This window comes from Amblyomma mixtum, chromosome 3 (genome assembly GCF_055824585.1).
Source record: "Amblyomma mixtum isolate Tamu chromosome 3, ASM5582458v1, whole genome shotgun sequence".
Lineage (NCBI taxonomy): Eukaryota > Metazoa > Arthropoda > Arachnida > Ixodida > Ixodidae > Amblyomma > Amblyomma mixtum.
This window is the reverse complement of record NC_143014.1, coordinates 137,110,800-137,133,795: the sequence shown is the minus strand read 5'-3', so window position 1 is coordinate 137,133,795 and position 22,996 is coordinate 137,110,800. Positions and strand designations below refer to the sequence as shown.

The window sequence follows — 22,996 nt, the reverse complement described above, 5'->3', positions numbered from 1 at the left end:
GGGAATTGATATAGCGGCACGGTATATTACATGGTAAATGGAGTTTAACGTCCCAAAGCTGCACGGGCTATGAGGGACGTCGTAGTGGAGGGCTGTGCATTAATTTCGATCCCTTTGGGTTCTTTAACGTGCACTGACGTTGCACAGGTACGGATGCCTGCCTCCATTGAAACGCGGCCGCCGCGACCGAGATCGAATCCGCGTCCTCGGGCTCAGCAGCCTAGCGGGCTAACCGCTGAGCCACCGCGGCGGGGCGGAATTGATATAACGGCAATGGGAGCTGTCGGATGCAGTGCGCGCATGTCTGAATATCATCGAAAAAGAAAAAGCCTGCAATAAGTAACGGTGAGCTAACTAGACACAACCGACGCAGATCAAGCATCTAAGGTCGAGTTTACTGGGTGTACCTTTGGTAACGACTTAAAGTCTCTCTGTAAATGCAGTAAACCGGACGTGATTTGTCAACCGCGAACGTTAGACAAAAAACAAGCATCGATTGCATCATCAGCCTGACTATGACCAATGCAGGGCAAATGCCTCTCCTATATCTCTCGAATTAACCCTCTCATGGGCCAGCTGCGGCCCCCCTATCCCCGCAAATACCTTAATATCATCCGCCCAGCTAACTTTCTGCCGCCCCCTGCTACGCTTGCCTTCTCTTTTAATCCAGTCCGTTACCCTTAACGACCATCAGTTATCTTGCCTTCGCATTGCATGCCCTGCTCAAGTCCATTTCTTCCTCTTGATTACGACTAGGATGTAATTAACTCGTGTTTGTTCCCTGACACACACTGCTCTGTTCCTGTCTCTTAACATTACTCCTATAATTTTCCTACCCATAGCTCGTGCATTGTCCCTTTTAGTTAGCCTCCACGTACACAATATACACCTTATATTTTCAGTTCATCCTCCATAACTACCAACAGCAACGACGTTTTATTTCCAGCAGTTATCAGACAAAAAAAGCTATTGATGCCTTCATCCCTCTGAACGCTTGTATGCAAGTGGGCGGGCATCAATCGATGGTTCTCGCATGACACTCCTCAACTCTAACGGATGCAACACGGTAACTAGAAAAATGTTTCGGGCCTTCAGGAGCTCGCGTCGAAGTTGCGAGTGCGAAGCGCCAAGGCATAGCTCGTGGAGATATCTCTGGCATTTCCCAAAGGAGATCCGCATTAAGCGTAATATGTCATTTCTGCTATGTTCCACACCCCAAAAAAATGTAGAGCTCCTTTTCGTTGGCCAAAAAAAAATAATAAATGAGCTCAAGCTAACATTGTTTTTTTTTTATAAACGCAAAGGCTTAAACGCGGGAAGCTAGCAAAGCACAAATACACTCAAATAGCGCGACATTATCAAGGTTCGAGGAATGCTGAGCCGCTCTTTCTCGGATCTTCGCCTCACAATGAACGCAAGGAACAGTCTATCCTATATGTTACAGTATACAGGGTGTTTTATATGGGAAAATGGCGTTTTCGGCATGCTAACTCCAGTGGTGGCGGACATGAGAAAACAGGTGAATCATGTTAACTAGTAAGCTGCAAACTAAATTCTGACCATTAACTATGTAATTATTACATTAGGTGCCAGGACGCAAGTAGAGATTTGTGCTGTCCCTCATTAACGCTATATCATATTTTAGTATTTCGAACACATTTTGCGGTCGGCCCAGAAAGCGCCTCGAATTCTCTCCATCTCACTCGTCGTTCTAAAAGCGCGTGGCTGTGAAGGCTCGCGCAGCCATATACCAACCAGCGCACATCATTTGGCGTCGAACATGTCAAGTGGCATTCTGCGTCCCAGATTCTCACCTGGGCGGAATCGAGAAGGCCACGGGATACGTGACAGCCTTAAAGCAATTCAAGCGCATGAATCAATGTTGCAATATCGTAGTTTAGCTGAGAGGCACCCTTTGTTAGGAGCACACTGAACATACATGCTGCCATACCAATCCTCGTTCTGTTGCTCCGTGCTTTTGGCACGTAATTCCCAATCTTGGCTAAAGCACGGTTAGTGACAGCAACATCGCTGTCTACTTTCTGCGGCTCCATATAACGGCCGCGGCATCATCGGGAGGCTGACAACGACGTCCGGAAACACGACAGGATGCGAACTATGCTGTCTGAACATGAATGCTCATGGCAAAGGGCCGACACGATTCTGAAGTGTTCGCCTGACGAGGGCAGTTTTCAACGCATTTCTGCGGGACGCAAGCCCTTATTACAACATCAGGTGCTATTGAGGTTCGTGATATCGAATCCTAAATACGAAAAGCAGCACCTCTGAAGACTTCTGTACAAAAGTTTCGAACGTCACGGTGTTTGCGCGTATGTCTGTTCAGCAAGGAGAACAAAAAATTGCCGACGATTATGTTATTTCCTAACGCGAAATTTGAGCGCAGCTCATCAGCTGTTTCAGCTTTTCGATAGATTGAGGCAAAGAATTCGAGCAAGACATATACCGGGTGTTTTTTTTTTAGAAGGTCCAAAATTTTTAAAGAAAAGTAAATTCCTTTAGATTTATTTTAACCCTGGGGCTATACGAGGGCTACGGCGGACGCCAGGTGAGAGGCAAACTACTTTAATTAGTTCGCTGAATAACTGAATACGTTAATTAACTTTTATAATTTTTATTTTAGGAGATATGTTGTATTAGCAGAATTGGAGATCGTCTTCCAACAGTCCAGCCAAGAAAAAAAAATTAATGAAAAAATTTTTTGAGCGCGTTACGAAGCGAGAAAAAGTCACCCTGGCAGGCAGCTTCACACTGCAACAAAGGGTCTGTGAACGCCTGTGACGTAGTTCGCTCCGCCCTGCGCTTTGTGTCAGTGCGTTTTTGTTCGAACGCGGCATTCCGTGAGGCCGCGGAGCGAAGCGAAACAAGCAGCGATAGCGCAGGCCGCCCGTCCGGGCTTCAGGTGACGTCAGCCGTGTGAAGCAAAACGCAGGGCGGAGGGAACTACGTCAGAGGCGCTCACCGCCGCTGAGTTACGGTGTGAAGATGCCTACCAGGGTGACTTTTTCGCGGCTCGTAACGTGCGTGAAATATTTTTAATTAAAATTGTTTTTTTCTCGGTTGGACTGTTTGGAGGACGATCTCAAATTCTGCGAATACAACATACCCCCTAAAATAAAAATCAGAAAAGTTTATTAACATATTTAGTTAATCAGCGAACTAATTAAAGCAGTTTTCCTCTCGCCTGGCGCCTGCCGTAGCCTCCAGTATAGCCCCAGTGCTAAAATAAATCTAAAGCAATTTACCTTTTTTTTTTAATTTTGGACCTTGTAAAAAAAACACCTGGTATGTACAATTACAGACAACTTGTCATTTTTCCCTCATATTCCTTCTTCAAGAAACACTCCACTAACAGTTCTTGGTTGTCGGGAAGGAAGCTTTGTGGTTAGAGAAATAGATGGATATATGCTCCACTTGCTGCACCAATGCCTGGTTCTCAAAGACGAGGTCTATGCAAGTATTTCGCGAAGTTGTCACAGCCGTGGCAGGCGTTACGAGCGAGAGGAACGGGATGTTCTCCTGCATAAGTGGTAAGAAATTCCTGTTTGTTTTTTATATCTCCATTAAAGTCCCCAGCCACCCTGGCAGGTGGCAGTTAATGGTTGATCGCGAGAGTTCGCTTACCGTTGTCAGCGTTAACGCATGCAGCCCACATCTCTGTCTCATCACCCAACGTACCTATAAGCACGATTCAGGCGTCCACTGACCCAGGGAGCCAGTTATGCACACTTCCTTTCCTTAAAATGGTCGCATTGTAAAACGTTGTCGACGCCAACGCAAATGAACACAATGAACGCCGACGGCCTATGGCTTCAGCGCCGCGTTTCTGGCACAACGTTGTCATTGCCAACGCATGCAGCGCACATCTGTCACTACCACCACCACCCGCCGCGGTGGCTCAGTGGTTAAGGCGCTCGTCTACTGAGCCGGAGTACCCGGGTTCGAACCCGACCGCGGCGGCCGCGTTTCGATGTAGGCGGAACGCAAAAGGCGCCCGTGCGCTTTGCGATGTCAGCGCACGTTAAAGATCCCCGGTGGTCGGAATTATTCCGGAGACCTCCACTACGCCACCTTTCTCTCTTTCACTCCCGCTTTCCTCTCTTCCCTGCGGGGCGGTTCAGGAGTCCACCGAGATATGTGAGACGGATACTGCGCCATCCCCTTTCCTCAAAAACCAATTTACCAATTTCACCGCCCCGTAGCTTAAAACACGATTGAGGTGTGCACTGTTCCAAGAGGGCAGTTATGCGCCTTCCCTCTGCTTTCCAAGCTCCCGCTCCATTGATTTCGCAGTATAAAACGCGACAAAGGTGTCCACTGCTCGTTACAACGGACAACGGCGACGCCGCGAAACGCTGAAACGGGCGCCAAAGAGCTGCGCTCTAAAATCTCAAATTTAAGCATGAGTTGATTTGACTACGGTAAACCTCTCTGGACGATACGCTGCTCAGAGAGGTTTAGTTTCTACCTCTTTCTATCTACCTGTTTCTACCTCTTTTGTCTACCTGTTTTGGCTGAATATTTCATGCTGATTTTTGCAGTGACAGCTGTTTAGCTCCCGTTCCGTTCCTGGGTGTTAAGCGCTCGTTCCTGGGTAAGCGCCCGGTAGTAGTATGCCGCAGTCGTTGCCGTAACCGGTGGGTGCGTTGCCATGGGAAACAAACGCAGGATGGTTACCATGGAAGGAGGAAGGTATCGCGAGAGCGGAGGAATCCCCAAACAGAGAATGGTTACCATGAAAGAAGGGTATGGCGAGAGCGTAAAAAGGCGCATCCGGTGGGTGGTTCCCATGTGAACCACCCGGAGGGTAGGTACCCAAGAAAGAGAAGGGTTACCGCGTGGAAAGAGGAGGGTATGGCGCGAGCGTCAGAAGGGGTAACCGAAGGTTACCACGGAAACTGTCCGGAAGGTGGTGGAAAGAAGAGGGTGTGGCGAGATCGGAGGAATCTCAAATCGGACGATGGTTACCTTGGAAGGAGGATAATATGGCGAGAGCGCTGGAAGACGTAAGCGGAGGGTGGCTACCACGGGAACAATCCGGAGGGTAGTTGCGGTGGAAGGAGGAGGGAGAGTATGGCCAGAGCGGGCACCCTAGGCCTTATGCGAAACTGCTGTCATCTATCGGAGAAAAGCGAAACCGAGGGAACGTCGCCATGTTGGAGTATGACTCCTCGGTAAAGTGAGCTATCCTCGGTTCCTGCTTTGCTCTGGCTTGAAGCGTATCCTTCCATAGCTTGTGTACGACGTGTGCTCGTCGGAAAGTCGCGTTTCCTGGCACTTGAGGCTGTAAAAACGAGGGATGAGCGGTCAGTTGACCTATCCGTGCTGCCCAAGTTTCCAAGTGATTTTGCAGAGACTTATTACGCGTCCAAAACACACTCGGAGCGCCACGGGAGCGACAAGTTTTGCATGGAGTCATACGTCAGCCTGGAGACGCTAAAGACGAAGAAATGAACCAGGCAAGTACAATTTTCGTTTGCTGCTAAAAATCTCGTGTGAATTTGGTCTAGTCTGGGTCAGCTTTTGTTTCTTTCGATTTGTTTTGCGAACGGACCTGCCTCTCAGGTAGCTGCTGCTATGGTAGCGCTTTTTGTGCATTTGGACGAAGCCGTAGGCGGGAGATAGTAAACTTAACACTCCTGTTTGCTGGAATTTTCAAAAATAGCGGACTCTCACCCTGCGCATTTTTAATTTTCCTTTCATTACTTTACAACCAGGCAGATTACAAACTTGATGCGGAAATTATAGCTTAATTACTTGTTTGCCTCAGTGCTTAAAACTGCTCCGTCTGGACAGCGGCAGGTTTATTTGCATACCTGTTACGTACGCCATTTTCCGCCAACCACCTACATCACGCTCTAGGTTCGCCTGGTCCCGTACTTGTGGATAAACATTGCACTGCGTCGTTTCTAAGCAAACACTGCAGTTAGCGAGGAATTTTTTGGAGACTTCTATGCGCGCCATGCATACAGGGTACATGTTGAAACTTGTACCCAGTGGCTCCCTTCATGATCCGTATTTGTTTCAGCACTAACATCGCATAGCACACGGCTCTCTAGCATTTCGCCTTCATAGAAATGCGACCGCCGCGTCATGGATAGAACTTGCGCCCCTCGGGTCAGCAGCCGCCACCACTGAAGAGAAGTGACCACGCACTGCTTACAGTGAAAATTAAACCTTGCGCTATCTTTTTTTTTTCGATAATTGCGCTACTGCTCAAATTTGTGGGCAGTGTTGAGAAGTGCTTGAGCAGAGCGACAAATTCGCGTGGCTAACCGGCCGGGTAGCAGACGCGGCTTGTGATGCGATACTCGGTGAAATCGCTACTTGCATGCAAACCGTCGCTCCGCAGAAGATCACCTTTCCGTGATTGTGCCCGGAACAAGCTGCAGGAAAGGTATATCGGTCAAACACTTTACGAGAACATAAATGATTGACTGACATCGCGTAGCGCAAAGGCTTCGTGCGACGGGCGCTCAAGCTAACCACTTGCACTCGTGTGTATTTCCGTCAATAGCCTTACCGCAAAACAAAAGTTCGACACAAATTGGCTGAGGTTTAACTCTTTTAAACCTAGTTAGACAGCGCGCAAGCTCCGTTAGCCATTGTCTGTATCTCAGCCACACACTAGACCGCAAGAGTGCCAGGGCAGGCGTTCTGGCCGCACTGCCTCCCGCACTCTCATCCACGGCGAAACTGAATGTGAACAGCGGTTTTATCTTCTTATTAAGCGAATGGCGAGTCACGTGTTTGTCACGTGGCCACAGCTGGCGAAGCGACGGGTCGGCGTGGCGGCGCTCCTTTGGCAAGCCACGTGGTATGACGTCATACTCACGCCTCCGGCGCGCCTCTAGCTTGAAGGTCAAGCGGCAGCACACAATGACCTTGGTGAAACATGGCATAGTGGAGTTTTCGCTCCAAAAACTAACCACGCGTGAAAACTCGGCGTCGGATAGCGGTAGCAGCGGCAACTGAGACAAGCCGCGGCACGCACCATAACAGCGGACCACGATGGCCCCTTGTGAGGTCGATATTTGCAGCTCTTTACACTGAACCCCAGGGACAAAACAGCTTTTGTATGATATTTTCTTGGTGCCTACAAAATATTTTCTTCCTAATCTCGTTTGCAACCTAGCGATGAAGAAATGTGTACCGCGATGCTCTCGATCAACAAGTGGCAACTGTTCTGCAATATCTGTGTCGCACCGGGGACGAAAATAGAAATATCTCGAATCAAGCGCCCTTACCTTTTTTTTCCTAGTCGCCCTTGTTCCCCTTTGTACAGCAAGGCACGAAGCAATATGTGGGCATCTTGAGCAAGATGAAACTTGATCAGAGCACTCGACGTGCGCACACAGATATCCAACAGGGGAGATTACGCGCGGCGGCCGCTAGATAGCACCGTATTTCGCATAAGAATTGTGGGACGGTCATGGAGGAAGAGGACGGTCCATCTGCAGCTACACCACTACACATCCCTCCATGTGCATATCTGCAATTATAAAGAGGATGAAGAAGAAGAAACAGCTGCACACGCGCCACCCGAAGATATCGTAGTGGCAATCATCGTTATTACGACTACTGTGTGCAGTAGTCGATGCGTTGAGTGGTTTGTGCACTGCTGTGTTCCTAACGCGTCTCCTCTCTTTCGAGTCATTTTGAATCCCTCTCTTGTCATTAGGATGGTCACATTGCAGACTCTGTAAAATACTGCCGCGACCAGCACAGACATGTCACGTGGCTACGAGGCCCATGATCCGGCAAGCAGAGGCGCGAAGTGAAGAAGCAGAAACAAACGTTTCACAGGGCTCCCCACCGGCTCTCCGTGGATTTCTGCTCATCAAACCGCTGTCATGGCACACCAACACCGCTGCGAGGAGGACGGAACCCGGACCAGGGAAGGTAGCCGTTCTTCGAAAGATCCTGCTGGAGTGCGCGGCGGCGACCACCAGCCGGACCGCGCCTCAGGGCGCCAAGGACCACCGGAGCCTCATGAGCGGCCTGCTCCGCGCGCCGCTGTCGCCGACGGGGCCAGCGCGGCTGAGGCCGCGCCAGGCCCGCGGGAGGGTGCTGCTGCACGTCGGGCTCCAGTGGACGCTATCGACGCGCTCACTATGGCTCATCCCATGTGGCAGCTCCCGATGTGCGCCACGGAGATTGGTTCGACCATATTCTTCTTGCTGGCGTTGGTGGCAGTATTGACGATAATACTGACGCTATCATTTTACATGTTCTACGTTCGACTTGCGACCACTACGATGCCGGGAAACCGTTCGGTGATGAGCGAGGCAAGCACTATCCTCTAGAGACCTCACCCGGAGCTCCACGGCATGAACGGTCAGGACAGAAGGGGGCCGTAGCAAAGCCACAACGGGAATGTTTTCATCGTGATTTTTTTTTCCCGCAAGCTTTCAACACTGGAGACAGAAAATAGAAAACGTTTTTGTAACTGTGGCAGCTGCGTAATCTACTAAATACTTTCCATGGCTGTTCATTAAAAACCCTTAAAATCATTTCGGGTACTTAACAATACCCGGTTAGTTCTTTTTTTTATTTACAATTGCGGCTGAATACTGCGCAGCTTTATCACCGATATAGCAGACGACACACATGAGGTTGTGGCATTGAGCGGCTGTTTCAATTTATTATTATCAGTAATTAACGTTCAAGGCTTCTGTGACATGGTATTAGTGCCGAAAGTGTTCGGTACTTATAGGGACCTTATATTCACGCTGCAAATTCACAAGGGTATCTATTTAATGGTTTAATGCTTTATGGGTGTTTAACGTCCCAGTGCGACTCAGGCTATGAAGGACGCCATAGTAAAGAGCTCCGGAAATTTCGACCACCTGGAGTTCTTTAACGTGCACTGACATCGCACAGTACATGGGCCTCTAGAATTTCGCCTCCATCGAAAATCGACCGCCGCGGCCGGGATCGAACGAGGGTATCTGTGTTCAGCAGAAAAAACGCCGCGGAACTCATGGGGCACGCTTTTGGATCCCAACAGGATAGCGCTCAGTGCGTGGAGTTCTCCACAGGAATTGCGCTTTCGGAAACAGAAGATTTTTTCGCACATGAATAGAGACAGCTACTTTGAGTGCCTCGTCGCTCCCTCACATCAGCTTTTGGCTAAAAAGTGCACAAGTGCTAAAAAAGGAAAAGAGAGCAGCCATGTCCGATTAGGTTAGTGTTTAATGACTCGTCGTTTCTCATTCTGTGGAAAATATAAATTGCCGCCAGAAGAACACGGCCAGTTTTGCGGCATAAGAATAACTTCTGCTCGCTGCGCTCTCCTAGGGTGCCTAGGCTCGAAACGCTTGTTTTCGATTAATACCACCTTCATTTCTGGTTGCTCCTAAAAGCGCGACGATGAGCGTTTTGTCCACTACATAGATTTTGTTCGACCAAAATACTTGGGGGCTCACCTTTAGATTGAGAGGCGACAGCGTTAAAGGGACCCTGCAGTCACTTGTTGGTACCCGGGCGCACCCTTTCCCAGACGTTGGCACGCTTGTTGGGACCGAGTGCTGCTGTATTACACATCATCGTTCATAATAACTGACGACACTAATTCGTGACCCTAATTAACTAAGTGTTCCTGCAATGTAATTCGCCTGCTCTGCGCTGTAAGGTGCTCGTACATGGCCTCCATTTATTCCACGGAACGAACGTTCCTCAGTGGTGCAGAGGTAGCGTTATCGTTAATATCGCGTTAATATATACAAACCTATTACGCTTGAGAATTTTTTTAGGTACTCCTGACGGGTGACACATGCAGAAAGCTTTTACGTGCCTACGTATTTGGTCAAGAGCGCGTGCGTCGAGTGCGTCCTCAGAATGTGATGCCTGAGGCTCCACCTGATCGCCTTCAATGGTCCCTGCAGCCGTTTTCTTGAGCTGAGCAGATGCGGTTAGGTTCGACATTTTTCTTCTCTGGTGAGCGGAACGGGGTATCGACGACCTAGAAAAATTTCGTCGCAGAACAGGTCGCTTCCCAACAAGAGCCATGTTGGTCGTAATTCGGGCTTTATTTTCGGACGCTTCTACGCGACGTTGAAGCCAGATCGTCCAAACACCGCCTACTTTGAGCTCCTCCTTGCGAGAGAGGGAATGTCCAACGAAAGAAGGACATTGCCACTGCGGGCACAGTGCCGCTGCAATGCGGACATTGCGGACATTTCGCTGCGACGCGGGCATGTCCTTTCTGCTCTAACTTTGTACGACCTTCCTTCTTGATACTTTCTAGCGATATGGGTGATTTGAGATCCATGATGCTCGCAAATAAAGGTGCTACATGACCAAGTTGGCTGCGATTCAATGTGCGGTTCGGTTTGGTTCGGTTTGGTTTATAGGGGTTTAACGTCCCAAAGCGACTCAGGCTATGAGAGACGCCGTAATGAAGGACTCAGGAAATTTCGACCGCCTGGAGTTGTTTAACGTTCACTGACATCCCACAGTACACGGGCCTCTAGAATTTCGCCTCCATCGACATACAGTGCAAAATAAACTGCGAATATGATGATGAGCTTTGTCTGAAGAAAAGAATGGCCCGCATATCAAATGCAGATCTATGGAAGAGAGTCTCTCTGAAGGTGTCATACCACGATCCTACATATGGGGAGGCTTAGGATAGGCGGTTATTCAAAAAAGTCATCGTTTCCATCTCTGAATTTGCGTACAAAAACCGTAACAATCAAGACCAAGAACATAGGTTACAATAATCCTCATATGGACACAAGACGGAGCCCATTGTCAAAGAAATCTGTTTAAGTAAGGGTGCTAGACTGGCTTGTTGTTTGAGATTCATTATGGGACACGCAGTTTAAAAGAACAAACGCTGAAAGAGGTACTGGGACTCAGCGTTTTCCGACGGTAAACGAATGTGACCGCGACCCGTCCGCGATGGCCGTGATGAGTGACGTAGGAAGACAAATGGATTTGATGTTCGCGTCGTAGTGGTAGCAGTAGCCGTCGTGATAGTCGTAGTAGTCGGCACAACCGGCGACTGCGTTGTAATGGGAACCACTCGGAGGCTGGTTATCGTGGAAGGAGGAGGCTATAAGGAGAGAGTAGGAAGGCATAAGCGAAGGATGGTTACCACGGGAACCGTCCGGAAGGTGGTTATCCTGGAAAGAGGACGATGGGGCGAGAACGGTTACCGTGGATGGAGTAGGGCATGGCGAGAGCATAAGAAGGCACAGCCGGTAGGTAGATGCCACAGGTATCACCCGTTACCCTGAAAGGAGGAGGAGGTGTACCATAGAAGGAGGATGATATGGGCAGGAGCGTAGGAAGGTGTAACCGAAGGGTGGTTACCACTGGAATTGTCGCGAAGATGGATGCCGTGAAAGGAGTAGAATGTTGTGAGGTCGAAGGAACCGCCAGCCAGAGGATGGTTACCGTGGAAGGAGGAGGGTATGGTGAGAGCATAGGAAAGCTTAACCAGAGGGTGGTTACCATGGAAGGCGGAAGGTACGGCGAGAGCATAAGACGTAAGCAGGTGGTAGTCGCCTTGTAACGAGGTCGAAAAGGGTTACCGTGGAATCAGGAGGGTATGGCGAGAGCGTTTGAATGCGTAAGCGTAGGTTGTTTACCACGGGAACCATCTGGACGGTAGTTACCATGAAAGGAGGAGGGAGAGTATCACCTGAGTGGAGGAATGTAGGCCTTATGCAAAAGTGCTGCCATATATCGCAGAAAAGCGAAACCGAGGGAACGTCGCCATGTTGGAGGATGACCCGGTTCTCGCTCTGCTCTGTCTTGAAGCACGTCCTGCCATAGCTTGTGTACGGCGTGCGCTCGTCGGAAAATCGCATTTCCTGGCACTTGGTACCTCAACATATCGTAAAATTACACATTGGTGTCCATCTTGTCACTTCTTGCTTTGTTTTTACTTCCTTTACAGCGGCTCCGAACCCAACTTTCCGCGTTCATTTCAGTCGCCTACAACAAGAAATGTCCGGGTTCTGAAAAAATCCACATCTGCTTATCGCAAACAATTCAGCGAAAAGCTGTACCCGCTGTGGTGTTCTCGTTGCTATTCGACAAGCTTAGCAGGCGATGGCTCCGACGACGGTCCGAGCGTGGCTAAGGAGCAGCTATGGGCCTTATGCCTTACGCTTGCCCTGCTCCCGAAAATATGCTGCGTTCATCTGCCGACAACGTTTCCTTTGACCGTGAATCCAAGCGGCTTCGAGTTCCGCCTCACGGGCGACTAAATTTTGCCGCTGACAACGCTTCTTCTCACGCTCACGAGCAGGCCGAATCTCTACTGTTGACTGCGGCTTATCCTGCCATCCCGTGTCTACCATGGCAAAGGAGCTGCACGGCCCGTGCGACCTCCGCTCTCAGCCGCAAATACGACGAAGCAGACGGGCGCGTGAGGTGTGCTCGTGCTGCGTTGTAGCTGTAGTTTTTCCACGGCCTACGCAGTAGCTTTGGTTTGATTTGGTTTGTGGGGGTTTAACGTCCCAAAGCGACTCAGACTATGAGGGACGCCGTAGTGAAGGGCTCCGGAAATTTCGACCACCTGGGGTTCTTTAACGTGCACTGACATCGCACAGTACACGGGCCTCTAGCATTTCGCCTCCATCGAAATTCGACCGCCGCGGCCGGGATCGAACCCGCGTCTTTCGGGTCAGCAGCCGAGCGCCGTAACCACTGGGCCACCGCAGCGGCTGCAGTAGCTTTGCTCGAACTAAGTTCCTTAAGAGGGCTTTCCGCTCTAAGAAACTGCTTCTAACTGTAGATGTTTTTTTTTAGCTGCTGCCTTACTTATGTGGAGCGGGGAGTCCTCTCTAAAGGACTCGCCCCTCATAGCCTGAGTCGCTTTGGGACGTTAAACCCCATAAACCAAACCTACTATCTGTAGCTGCTGCCTGGGACAACGAATGCCTTCGAAGGTAAATGTTACAGAACGTGACTCGATCGTTGCACCTATGTTTTTCGTGTGGGCGGCCCATGACACAAAGGAAGGAAAGCTGTTCTCACTCGGTGTTTTACGAGTTAGAGTAGCTCCAACAATTACAGCAGGATTCTCTGGAAACGTGTGAAAGCGGCATACTAAAATTGTGCAAAATATTTTAGAATTGCTGAATGCGCAGTCGAGAAACACGAAGCTTTTTTCTGAACAGCCACTCTACTCGAATTTTTATTTTCTCGCAGATAAGTTCACATTTTTGCAAGGCTCAGCACCGCCCTCGGTGGCTAGATCTGCGAGGTAAAACACCTACTTTTTCCTGAAATAAATAATTCTATGCCGCGTTCCACCACACGTAGGGCTCAACGGTGTCCTGAATTCGTTCGCAACGGTTCTTAAAGTTCCTTCCGTTTTGACTGTAGTTTAAAAATGTGGGTTTGGTTCGGCTCCGGTTCCGGTTCCTGCAGGCAGAAGTATGGATTCGTCTCCGGTTTTCGGTATATTTCCGTTTCCGCTTCGACACCCTCAGCTCAGTTGCTTTGGAGCTGGCTGTTGAGCCCAAGTTCTTGGGATCGAATCTCGATCATGGTGACCGTGTGCTGTGCGATGTTGGTGCACGGCAAAGAACTCCAAGTGGGTGTAAATTTATCTGGAACCCTCCACGACGGCGTCCCTATGCAGCGTCATCTGGTGTGTGCTCAATGAAAAGCTTGACGGATATTAGACACCATCAGGAAAGAAAACGTCCACAAACCAAATTGCATGCAGTGTACGGGTAAAGTCATTTTTGGACGCACTGTGTTTTTTTTAATGCTATAGCATTTAGGTTTTCGTCATGCAAAAACACCGGGTTTTTCCGTAACCAGACTCCCTGATTGGTCTAGAGGGTCGTGACGTCATCAGCACCGCCAAATTTGAGAATCTGAGGAGTAGAATGTTCGAGGGCCGTCCATTGGATCATCATGTGATTATACTACTGCGACCAACTAATCCACCTTGTTCCACCTATAAATCCCACTAATCCATCTTTATCTACCCACTAATATCACTGATCGCTTTAATTCACCCACTAATCCTCGCTGATGCGCCTTAATTTTCTGGAGTGGGCCTACTTCCAAAATTTTGTGTGTCCTTTGGAATTTTTGGGGTTGGCCAACTTCCAACTTTAAGAATGGGGTCAAGAAGGCCCCCAGGTTTTCTCCTGGGTTCACGCTCCTTTATGAACCAATCTTTCAACTGGGGCACAAAATAAAAAGCTTGGTTGCTGCAATAAGTGACTTTCTTATATGCACTATAGAGTATGCTGTAACGCTACAGAAGTTCAATCTTCGGGAAAACACCAAGAACAAAAGGAAAAGGGATATAATTTTTTTCTTTTCCTTAACGCTAAAAGCAATTATGCATAGAGCAACGAGGCACCTGAAGTTAGCTGTTCCTTCATACTTGCGTACGCCAAGATTGCAGAGTCCTGTGGACAACTATGGGCACGAGGCATGGCCCTGTTGCGCTTCAAACCTGTACGTAACAAGTGAACGGTCCAAGCTACGAGTTCCACGCAAGGATCACCACAGAACGAGTCACTGCATGGGCGCTGTGAGACACTTGTCAGACCGTAATGGAGCGCACCGATGCTGGTCGTGACGAGCTATGAACTGTTCCCGACCACGCACGAAATTGATGGCAGCATTAAGTTTTCATTTCTTACAATCACAAGTGAACACCTAATATCGGCATTCCGCACGTGTCGGCGTCCATCTCGGCTCGCGACCTCAACGAAATTCAGTCACAATCGTCCGGACGCCGCAAACGAATTTACCCGGAATAGCAAATTGCCCGGAATTGCCCCAGCAGATTTGAGGCCGTGTCTCCGAACGCCTCTGGCACGTAATGGATGCATCCATACGAGCGCTAACCGCTTTTTTCTCTCTTTTTTTTTGTGCCTGAGTCCTAATGCTGTAGATTCACGGTACGTCGCCTCCAGAAAAGGTGAAAAAAAAATGAGCAGAACACCTCCAGCCCCGACCGTCCATACCGTTGCAGCCTGGGAGAAGTCCTTAAGGAGCGACGCTTGCCTCGCTCGTAAATGTAAGGTTGCCTTGTAGAGGCGTGACACCAAATCGCGTGAAGTAGATATAAAATGCTACCAGCAGCAGCACCGTCACGACGGCCACCAACGCCAGCAAGACGAACGTGGTCGAAGCGGGCTCTCGGGTGCAGTTGGGAAGCTGCCATAGAGGATGAGTCATGGTGAGAGCCTCGATGGCGTCCACCGGGTGTCGAGGTCCCTCATCCTGACGTGATTGTGGCGGTAAGTTGACGGTCTCGGGGTGCTGCTGCTCAGATGTCGTGGCGTGCGATCCAAGGCGCTGGCGCTGCGCGGACGGCGCTTGACGCTGTGTCGATGGCGCTTGACGCTGCGTCGACGGCGCTTGACGCTGCGTCGACGGCGCTTGACGCTGCGTCGACGGCGCTTGACGCTGCGTCGACGGCGCTTGACGCTGCGTCGACGGCGCTTGACGCTGCGTCGACGGCGCTTGACGCTGCGTCGACGGCGCTTGACGTTGTGTGGACGGTGCTTGACGCTCCGTGTGGCGGCGAGACGGCACGTCGCACAAGGACGTACCGGCAGCATTCTCCGAAGTCTGGCTGCCATCTGCGAGCGCGCTTGTATCGTCTCTACTACGATGGTGGCTGGCCATGGCAGCTGTTCTTGAGAGTAGATCCGTGCACAGCTGTTGTCGTAGAGCGGGGTGGGAGGTTAGTTTCTGCTTCTTCACTCCCAGGCCCTGCTTGCTTCGCAGGGAGTTATAGTATCCACGGGAACGCAGGCGCGAGTAACACAGATTTCGTTGCTTTAGTGCAGCCGTGCTAATCAAAACAAAAATACTGAAAGGTTGAGCATGAGGAGACGGAAAAAAGCACAGCAATCAGGGTACATTTCTTAACCCTTGAGTTTTCCATTTTGTCATGATAACAAAGACGATAACGATCAGACTTCCTTCTCTCAGCCGCAAATTCTGTCAAAGGCTACAACAACAACAACAACAAATTGTATTCACTACAAAGCCACTCTTCTCGATCCTATGAATCGAGCTCACTGATTCGTGTATCGTGTACGTTGTAAAAAAAATTTTATGGGAGAAGAATTGAAAGTTATAGTCCTCGGCACTAAAGATGAAGGCAATACATTAAAAATGGCGTCGAACTTTCCAAATAAACAGCACAAACGCTGAGAATCTTCCCGCCCCTATAGTAGAAGCTGTAATGCGGGATCATAATCTGTTGTAGCGGTACATCGGGTCGTCGTCAGACCATACGCAGCGACGACGAGGGATACGGATTGCGTACAGCACGAAGGCTGAAGAGCAAAGAGCAAACTTTACCTCTTTTGATGACGCACAATACTCAGGATGATGACAGAGTATGGTGATACGCAGGGGCATCTGACGATACGCGTAACAATCCCACGCACAAATGCGACGTGATTGCAATCTGGTCACGTCTCGCGGAGGAGACAAAATGTTTAAGGCCGCGCTCCAGCGGCGAAAAAATGAATACAATAAAGCTTCTCTGCAGTATTTAATTACTGCATAGGCCCGACAAAGCACCCGGTGTTATCGCACCTGTACATAACATCTTTATTTTGGGAGTTCCAAAATTCGCTATCCAGCGTCCTCGTAAATGTTCCAGACAAACTGAAATAATTGTCCTGTGACCATAGCTATTTTTGAGCTCGCGCGTTAAGCTGAACACCAATATTTCAGTACACTTGACTAAGAGGTTGAAGAAGCCGCCCTCGTACGGCTCCCCGTCCACTGCCGCTATACGGGCGTGGCCTATCTTGTTAATATCGTTGTCCTCTGGCACGACGAAGTTCAGGAATTCGGTTCTCGAGAACGTCGTAAATGGCGCCCGCATAAGGAAGACGGCACCGCCGAATCCAAGAGCTCAGAAGGCCCAGGTGCGCCTTGCTGTTCTCGTGACGGTTCGGTACCACTCGCATCCGGTCTGCAGCAGCTACTGTCAGGCTCTCGCAGGTTTTAAACTTGAGCAGGAAGTGGAAGAAGCCGCCCCTAAATGGCGAACCTGCTAGTTCCACTTTGCGGGTTTGGATCTTGGTCACGCCGCGCTCCTCTGGTTCCACTCCCTGCTTTCGATACTCGGTGGTGGCCACAGTACCGCGCAGAAAGGCCAGAGACCATCTCCCGGTCCAGTGCTTCGCCACGCCGTGGCTCGAATTTGCGTTATTGTAGAGGCTTGGTACCAAGGGCATTCGGCCTGCGAAGGTAATTACCTGGCGCTCGCCGCGTGATCCGGCCGCCAAGAATGGCGCACACTTGACCATCTGGCTGAAGAAACCACACTTGTACGATGGTCCACCGAGTAGCAGGATGCGGGCGTGGATATTTAAGTCGCGCCGCTCCCCTGGCTCGACGACAAATCCCTGGATTCGCTGGCCGATCACGTTCACGACGGTAGGTTCTGGCGCCGAAGACGATAACAGGCACGGCCGCTCGTGCTGGTAGCAGCTGGGATCCCGGACGAAGTCAGGATGTGCTCTTGGCGTGCCTTTTCGAAGTGCTGCGCGTTTGTTCATCTTGGTATAACCTGATGGGTTTCTAATCCACTGCATGGGCAAGCGAAAATGTTGTTGTTTGATGATGATGATGATGATGTCCTCGGGCTGAGTGTAAGTCTTCTTCGTTTTCACAGAGAGCTCGCGACTTGTATCCAACATGCGGAGACAAAAAAAAAATGGAATGCGGCGATTGTTCTGACGCGGAGTTTCAAGCAGCCGATGATATTTCGACAGGCTTGAAACAAAAAAAAAACTGTTTATAAAGTTTCAAATCTTTAGCTGCCAAATATGTTGAAAGTGTTGGTTCCCTTGAGACATCCAGATGGCTGTCTCGGTATTCCTTCTTTTAGGAGACTTTATGCCGGTTCTACTTTTATGTTTTCCTTAATTTCGGCTACGTTCGCATTGTTGATAAGTTTAACATTTTTAATTGAGTAATGCCGTTTAATGTCTACACTTTCGCTTTTCGGCGTCTAACTGTTATGTCAGCGGTTTCCTATCCGAGAGGTTGGGGTTGTTGTTGGCTACATGTCGTATTAGATTAGCCTTGCGTTGAGTTGGCCGGCAATTGCGCTACCATAGAGGCACATTAAAAAAAATTGAGAAGAGCTTGTGACACAGTCCTTGGACTTAGCCAAGCAATCAAGCACCCACAAGATTCAAGCTGTCACTGTCATCAGTTGAAGTCCACTTTAGTTTTCAGTAGAAATTGTAGGAGAATGAGGAAAGCCTCTCCTAACTGACCGGTCAAAACGCGGGTGAACAATGTTCTGCAGAGATCTATGTGGCACCCTTGAGAGAGGTGAGCAGGGCTCCGCTTCGGGATAGGTTCTTAGATTCAGAAAGAAGATTCGCTGAGAAATAACTTTTAATGATCGGTACAACCATGAGGTAATGTTGTAGGTCCCTATACAAACACCACAAGATTAATGCAGCACAGTTGATTCAGTCCTTTCTTATACAGGGTGTTCAAAGTTAGACTTCACTGATTTTTTTTTTAAATACCAAAAGCCGTACGCTAATGCCGCTTTTCCTCCTTGGTAATGCGGCCAGGCGGACACAAATTAGGGTAATAATTGTCTGCATAAATTCAGTAATTAGCTAAAATCATTAATTAACGTTTTAGTGCCTGAAGTTAGCGTACATATTTACATTGAGAACTTGGAGGCATTTGCTTTTCAGGGCTATTCCATTTTGTACAATTTTAGTAGCGCGCCTGTGCCCTGAGATACGCATGTCCAAATTTTCATCCCAGTTCGTCTAATTACGCATGCGAGACCGCGGCTCTCGGCGTGAAGCACCCCCTTCGTGTGACGCAGCTGTTGCGTATCGCACTCTGCCTTGCAAGAGTGTACAGCGAGCGGCGACGCAGATGACTTTTCGTTCTCGGCAGCGTTTTCCTTCTTGGCGCGCGAAACCAATGAATCACGAAAATTCATCCGTGTCGCCGGTCGTTCTTGCAAGGCAGAGTGCCATACGCAAAAGATGCGTCACACGATGGAGGTGCTTCACGCCGAGAGTCGCGGTCTCGCATGCGTAATTAGACGAACTGGGACGAAATTTTAGACATGCGTATCTCAGGGCACAGGCGTGTTACTAAAATTGTACAAAATGGAATAGCCCTGAAAAGCAAATGCCTCCAAGTTCTCAATATGAATATGCATGCTTACATCAGGCAATAAAAAGTTAATTAGTGATCTTTAGCTAATTACTGAATTTCTGCGGACAGTTACTACCCCAATTTGTGTCCGCCTGGCCACATTACCAAGGAACAAAAGCGGCGTTAGCGTACGTCGTTTCGCTTTTTTTTTATCAGTAAAATGTAACTTTGAACACCCTGTATATCCACGCTGGACTACGAGTAGAACCCATGCGTATGCGTTGTGGTAGGGTGGCTTGAGCCCTCTTCATCCCCCTGGTCTCACAATTTGGTTGGTTGCACCGGTACCACAGAGATATGAAATGGTTGACCACTGTTTCTTTAGAGAATCTCTTGTAATCTTGAAACACTTTTCTCAATGGCTCAGCAGACAGTGCTTCATGGGCGAAGCTGTCAGCCACCTTGTTTCCATGGGCTCCTATACGCGAAGAAATCTACTGAAGCCAACAGGAAATTTCCTGCTGTGCAGTGCTTACACCAAACCCAGAGAGCTGAGGCATAACCTTTTGAAGGAGAAGCCGTACTCTAACCTTTGAAGTGCCGATTTGAAGTCCGTCAGGATTACCACACGCCGAACCGAGAAAGACAATTTTTCGTAAGGCCACCTCAGTGCCAAGGCAAAGCTCTCAGACATTGCGGTGGACACAGCACAGGTAACGCGGGCTGACGAGCCACAATTCAAGGATGTCATGTGAAACCCCACTGCTGCGCTAATCTAATCCACTGAACCATCCGTAATAAATTTCAGATAATTTTCACATTCTGTTTCAAGATTCTCGAGCACCAACGAGGGTGTTTCCGCCACACTACCACTTCGCTTAGTGCGAACGCGAGAAATGTGGACAGTGTGCAGTCGTGGATCTCAAAGGACTAAGGCGGATTTAACCGTAGACGTGGTTTACGAAAATCAAGACTTAGTGCGCCAGAATCCTATGATGTCCTAGACTAAGGACTCGACCTGCGGGCTAAAACACCTCATTACAAGTTTTATTTGCTCATTCAAGAGTTTTTAGTGTCATGCAATCCCGGAATCCAGGCCTCCTTTGGAGACGCAGGAGAAAAGCTCACCGGTTGCCGTCTCTCCTAGGTGGCCGAGTTGCATTAATAACCTTCGGGAAGCCACAAGGTGTAGTAATGAGAATAGCGATTCTTGTAGACCAAGATCACTCGCAGCGGCTCGCGGAGCACCGAGAGCTCTCCTTTGGTTTCTTTCGGTGCAAAACTTCTAGACGTTCAAGTTGTGATTCAGAAGAGGAAATTAAATGTAGCTTATACATTATCCAGCTCACCACTAGGCCTTGATAGAGTCTAGCCACTGAGCAAGATTGATTTCCCAATTGTTTGCCTGAGGCTTTAGGGATCACATTTAGACGCGGTAATACAATGAGACCATTGAGTCTACAGCTCGTCATCATTGGAGACTGGAGTCAAGAAATACGCCAAGGAAGCGCATGTGTCGGAAGTGGAGAATGGATGAACTGCCGAGCTCTATCTTAGCCGCGCATGGAGTCTCCCCACACCTGGGAGTAGGACGAAGCCGGACTTTAAGGTGGGTATAGACAATCCCACAGATCGAGAATAACCTTGTATTGTAATAAGGGACTATCACAGCCAGACGCTTGTACTGATAGCCAGTGAACCAAACGAAATTTCGTCCGCATATATTGACATGTGAATCTGCGATTTCTCTTCTAGGCAGTGGGAAGACCAGCCATTGCCACGTTAAAAAGCATAGGGGAGAGAAGACTTCTCTGAGGCATACCTTGCGATACAGACCTTTCCCAACTTAAAGTGCTGTCTCACCTTACACGAATTGAACGACCACAGATAAACGAGTTGATAAATCTCAGGAGATGACCTTGTACACCCATGCCTTGTAAACGTTTCAGTATAGAACTTTGATGGGCTCTATCATAAGTTTTAGTAACATGAAGGATTGCCCAATTGCTCGCCTGAGGCTTTACGGATCACATTTAGACGTGGTAATAAAATGAGACCATTGAGTCTACAGCTCCTCGTCATTGGAGACTGGAGTCAAGAAAGACGTCAAGGAAGCGCATGTGTCGGAAGTGGAGAATGTATGAGCTGCCGAGCTCTATCTTCAGCCGCGCATGGAGCTGAAAGCGCTCTGATGTTCAGTGCGGCTTGTAAGGTACAAGGCGCTGTCTTTGCGCACTCAAACCTAGACGGAAACCTGCCATGCCCAATGGAAGTGCCTTTCTGTCCTCTAGTCACCATGTAAAGTGAGCAATTTCCAGCTTTTCCATCAGCTTAGTTACACAAGATGTGACACAGGCCTATACGAAGCCAGGGCAATCATCTCTTTGTCAGGCCTTAACACCGGAAGAACGAAGGCGAGTTTCCATGACGTCAGAAAGTCGCCAATCACTCATGCTTGATTACGGCTGAGATAGAGCTTTTGCACCGTTTGGTTGGTGATGCTGTCGGAAGTCGGAGTCGCTGGCTGCTCAGGGTTGCCTGCATAACAGCCAACGAGGCATGACAGAAGGATGCGAAGCCGAAGGAGAATAGGGCTCAATTTCAGAATTTCCACGTACGAAGGCAGCTGCAAATTCTTCTGTCAGGCCTGCCAGAGGCTTCTGCTTGCGCAAAGCAAGAACATCAAAATGCTTCAAACAACGAGAATCCCCCAGTAAGACTCCTAGTATCTCGCTATTTTTTGTCGTCTGAGAAAACAGAAAACACTGGCAAGCTAGTGCAAAAGAAGGCACAATGCGACCTCCCCAACTTGTTTGCGTACCGCTGTATAGCAGCGCTCAGACTGTTAAAACTGGTCTTCAGGACCCTGCCATCTTTCATCTGCATGCGTTGCTGCTCCGCCCACCTCCGCATTAAGCAGACGTTTCTGAACTTCAAACCTGGAGCCGGAAAATGGTTTGGTAACTTGACCACCATTGCTGCCAATTTGCTTGAAAGCATTTTACCGATAATGTCTCCAGAAGCGCATGGTGCTTACATGGCTCGTCTCATTTGATGACGTGGCCGATTCCTGAATCACGCAGATCAATCGTAGGCCCAGCTTGAGCTGATAGAGAAAGCACTATCTTTTTAAACATACACGCTGTGTACATGGCCATAAAGAAGAAGGTGAATTTGTAGACGAAAAAGACAGCGGAAGGCAGTAAAGAACATCCTCAGTGAATTGGGTGCATACTGCAAAACTAGAACGATGAACAAGCAAGCTCATTTCAACGGACGAGATCTCTGCTCATAGCCATAAGCAATGGTCTGTAGGGTAACAAACCGATTATTCTTCCGGTTAACCTTCTTCTTCTTCTTCTTCACCATACAACCTGATTGTCCTCTTCTTCCTCCTCTTCCTCGTGCATAAACAGTAAAACCTAAAAAAGGACATTTCTACACTGAAAATCGTAATTCAAACCTCGACGAGTACTGGAGGTAAGTTATCGTAAGCAAGATATGAGTGTTTGGGGGGGGGGGGGGGGGTAAAAAAGGGTTTTGAGTTGCCAGCCTGCTTATTATCTACTGAAAGGGTTGTCAGTGAATCGTAGAGCAGTCACTAATTTCCACGAAACCGCCATCGTTGACCGGTCTGATGAAACAAGTGAAATCAGTTTCCACAGTCTGGCGACAGCATGAATAATACCGCCTAACCGTCGGTTTTTATACCGGCTGGCACACGTTCTACGGCGATTCCTTTGTGTTATGCCGGAAAGGTATTTTATAAAACAGGATTTCGAATGGAACTGTTTCAATAAACCATGCTGCCTCATGCGACATAAGGAAGCAGCTCGCCAATTTTTATATCTGTAGTCCAAACACGCCTGCTCTTCAT

At 48.9% G+C, this 22,996-nt stretch overlaps 1 protein-coding gene across 1 annotated transcript; it reads right to left on the bottom strand.

The window, feature by feature from the left end:
• Window positions 1-16,784: 16,784 nt before the first annotated feature.
• Window positions 16,785-17,537, bottom strand: LOC149352135 (uncharacterized). The gene is made up of 2 exons (XM_089575663.1): window positions 17,242-17,537; window positions 16,785-17,172 (listed from the first exon to the last, which is right to left on the bottom strand). Exons 1-2 carry the CDS (start codon window positions 17,535-17,537, stop codon window positions 16,785-16,787), a joined length of 684 nt encoding a protein of 227 aa, XP_089431789.1.
• Window positions 17,538-22,996: the final 5,459 nt, after the last annotated feature.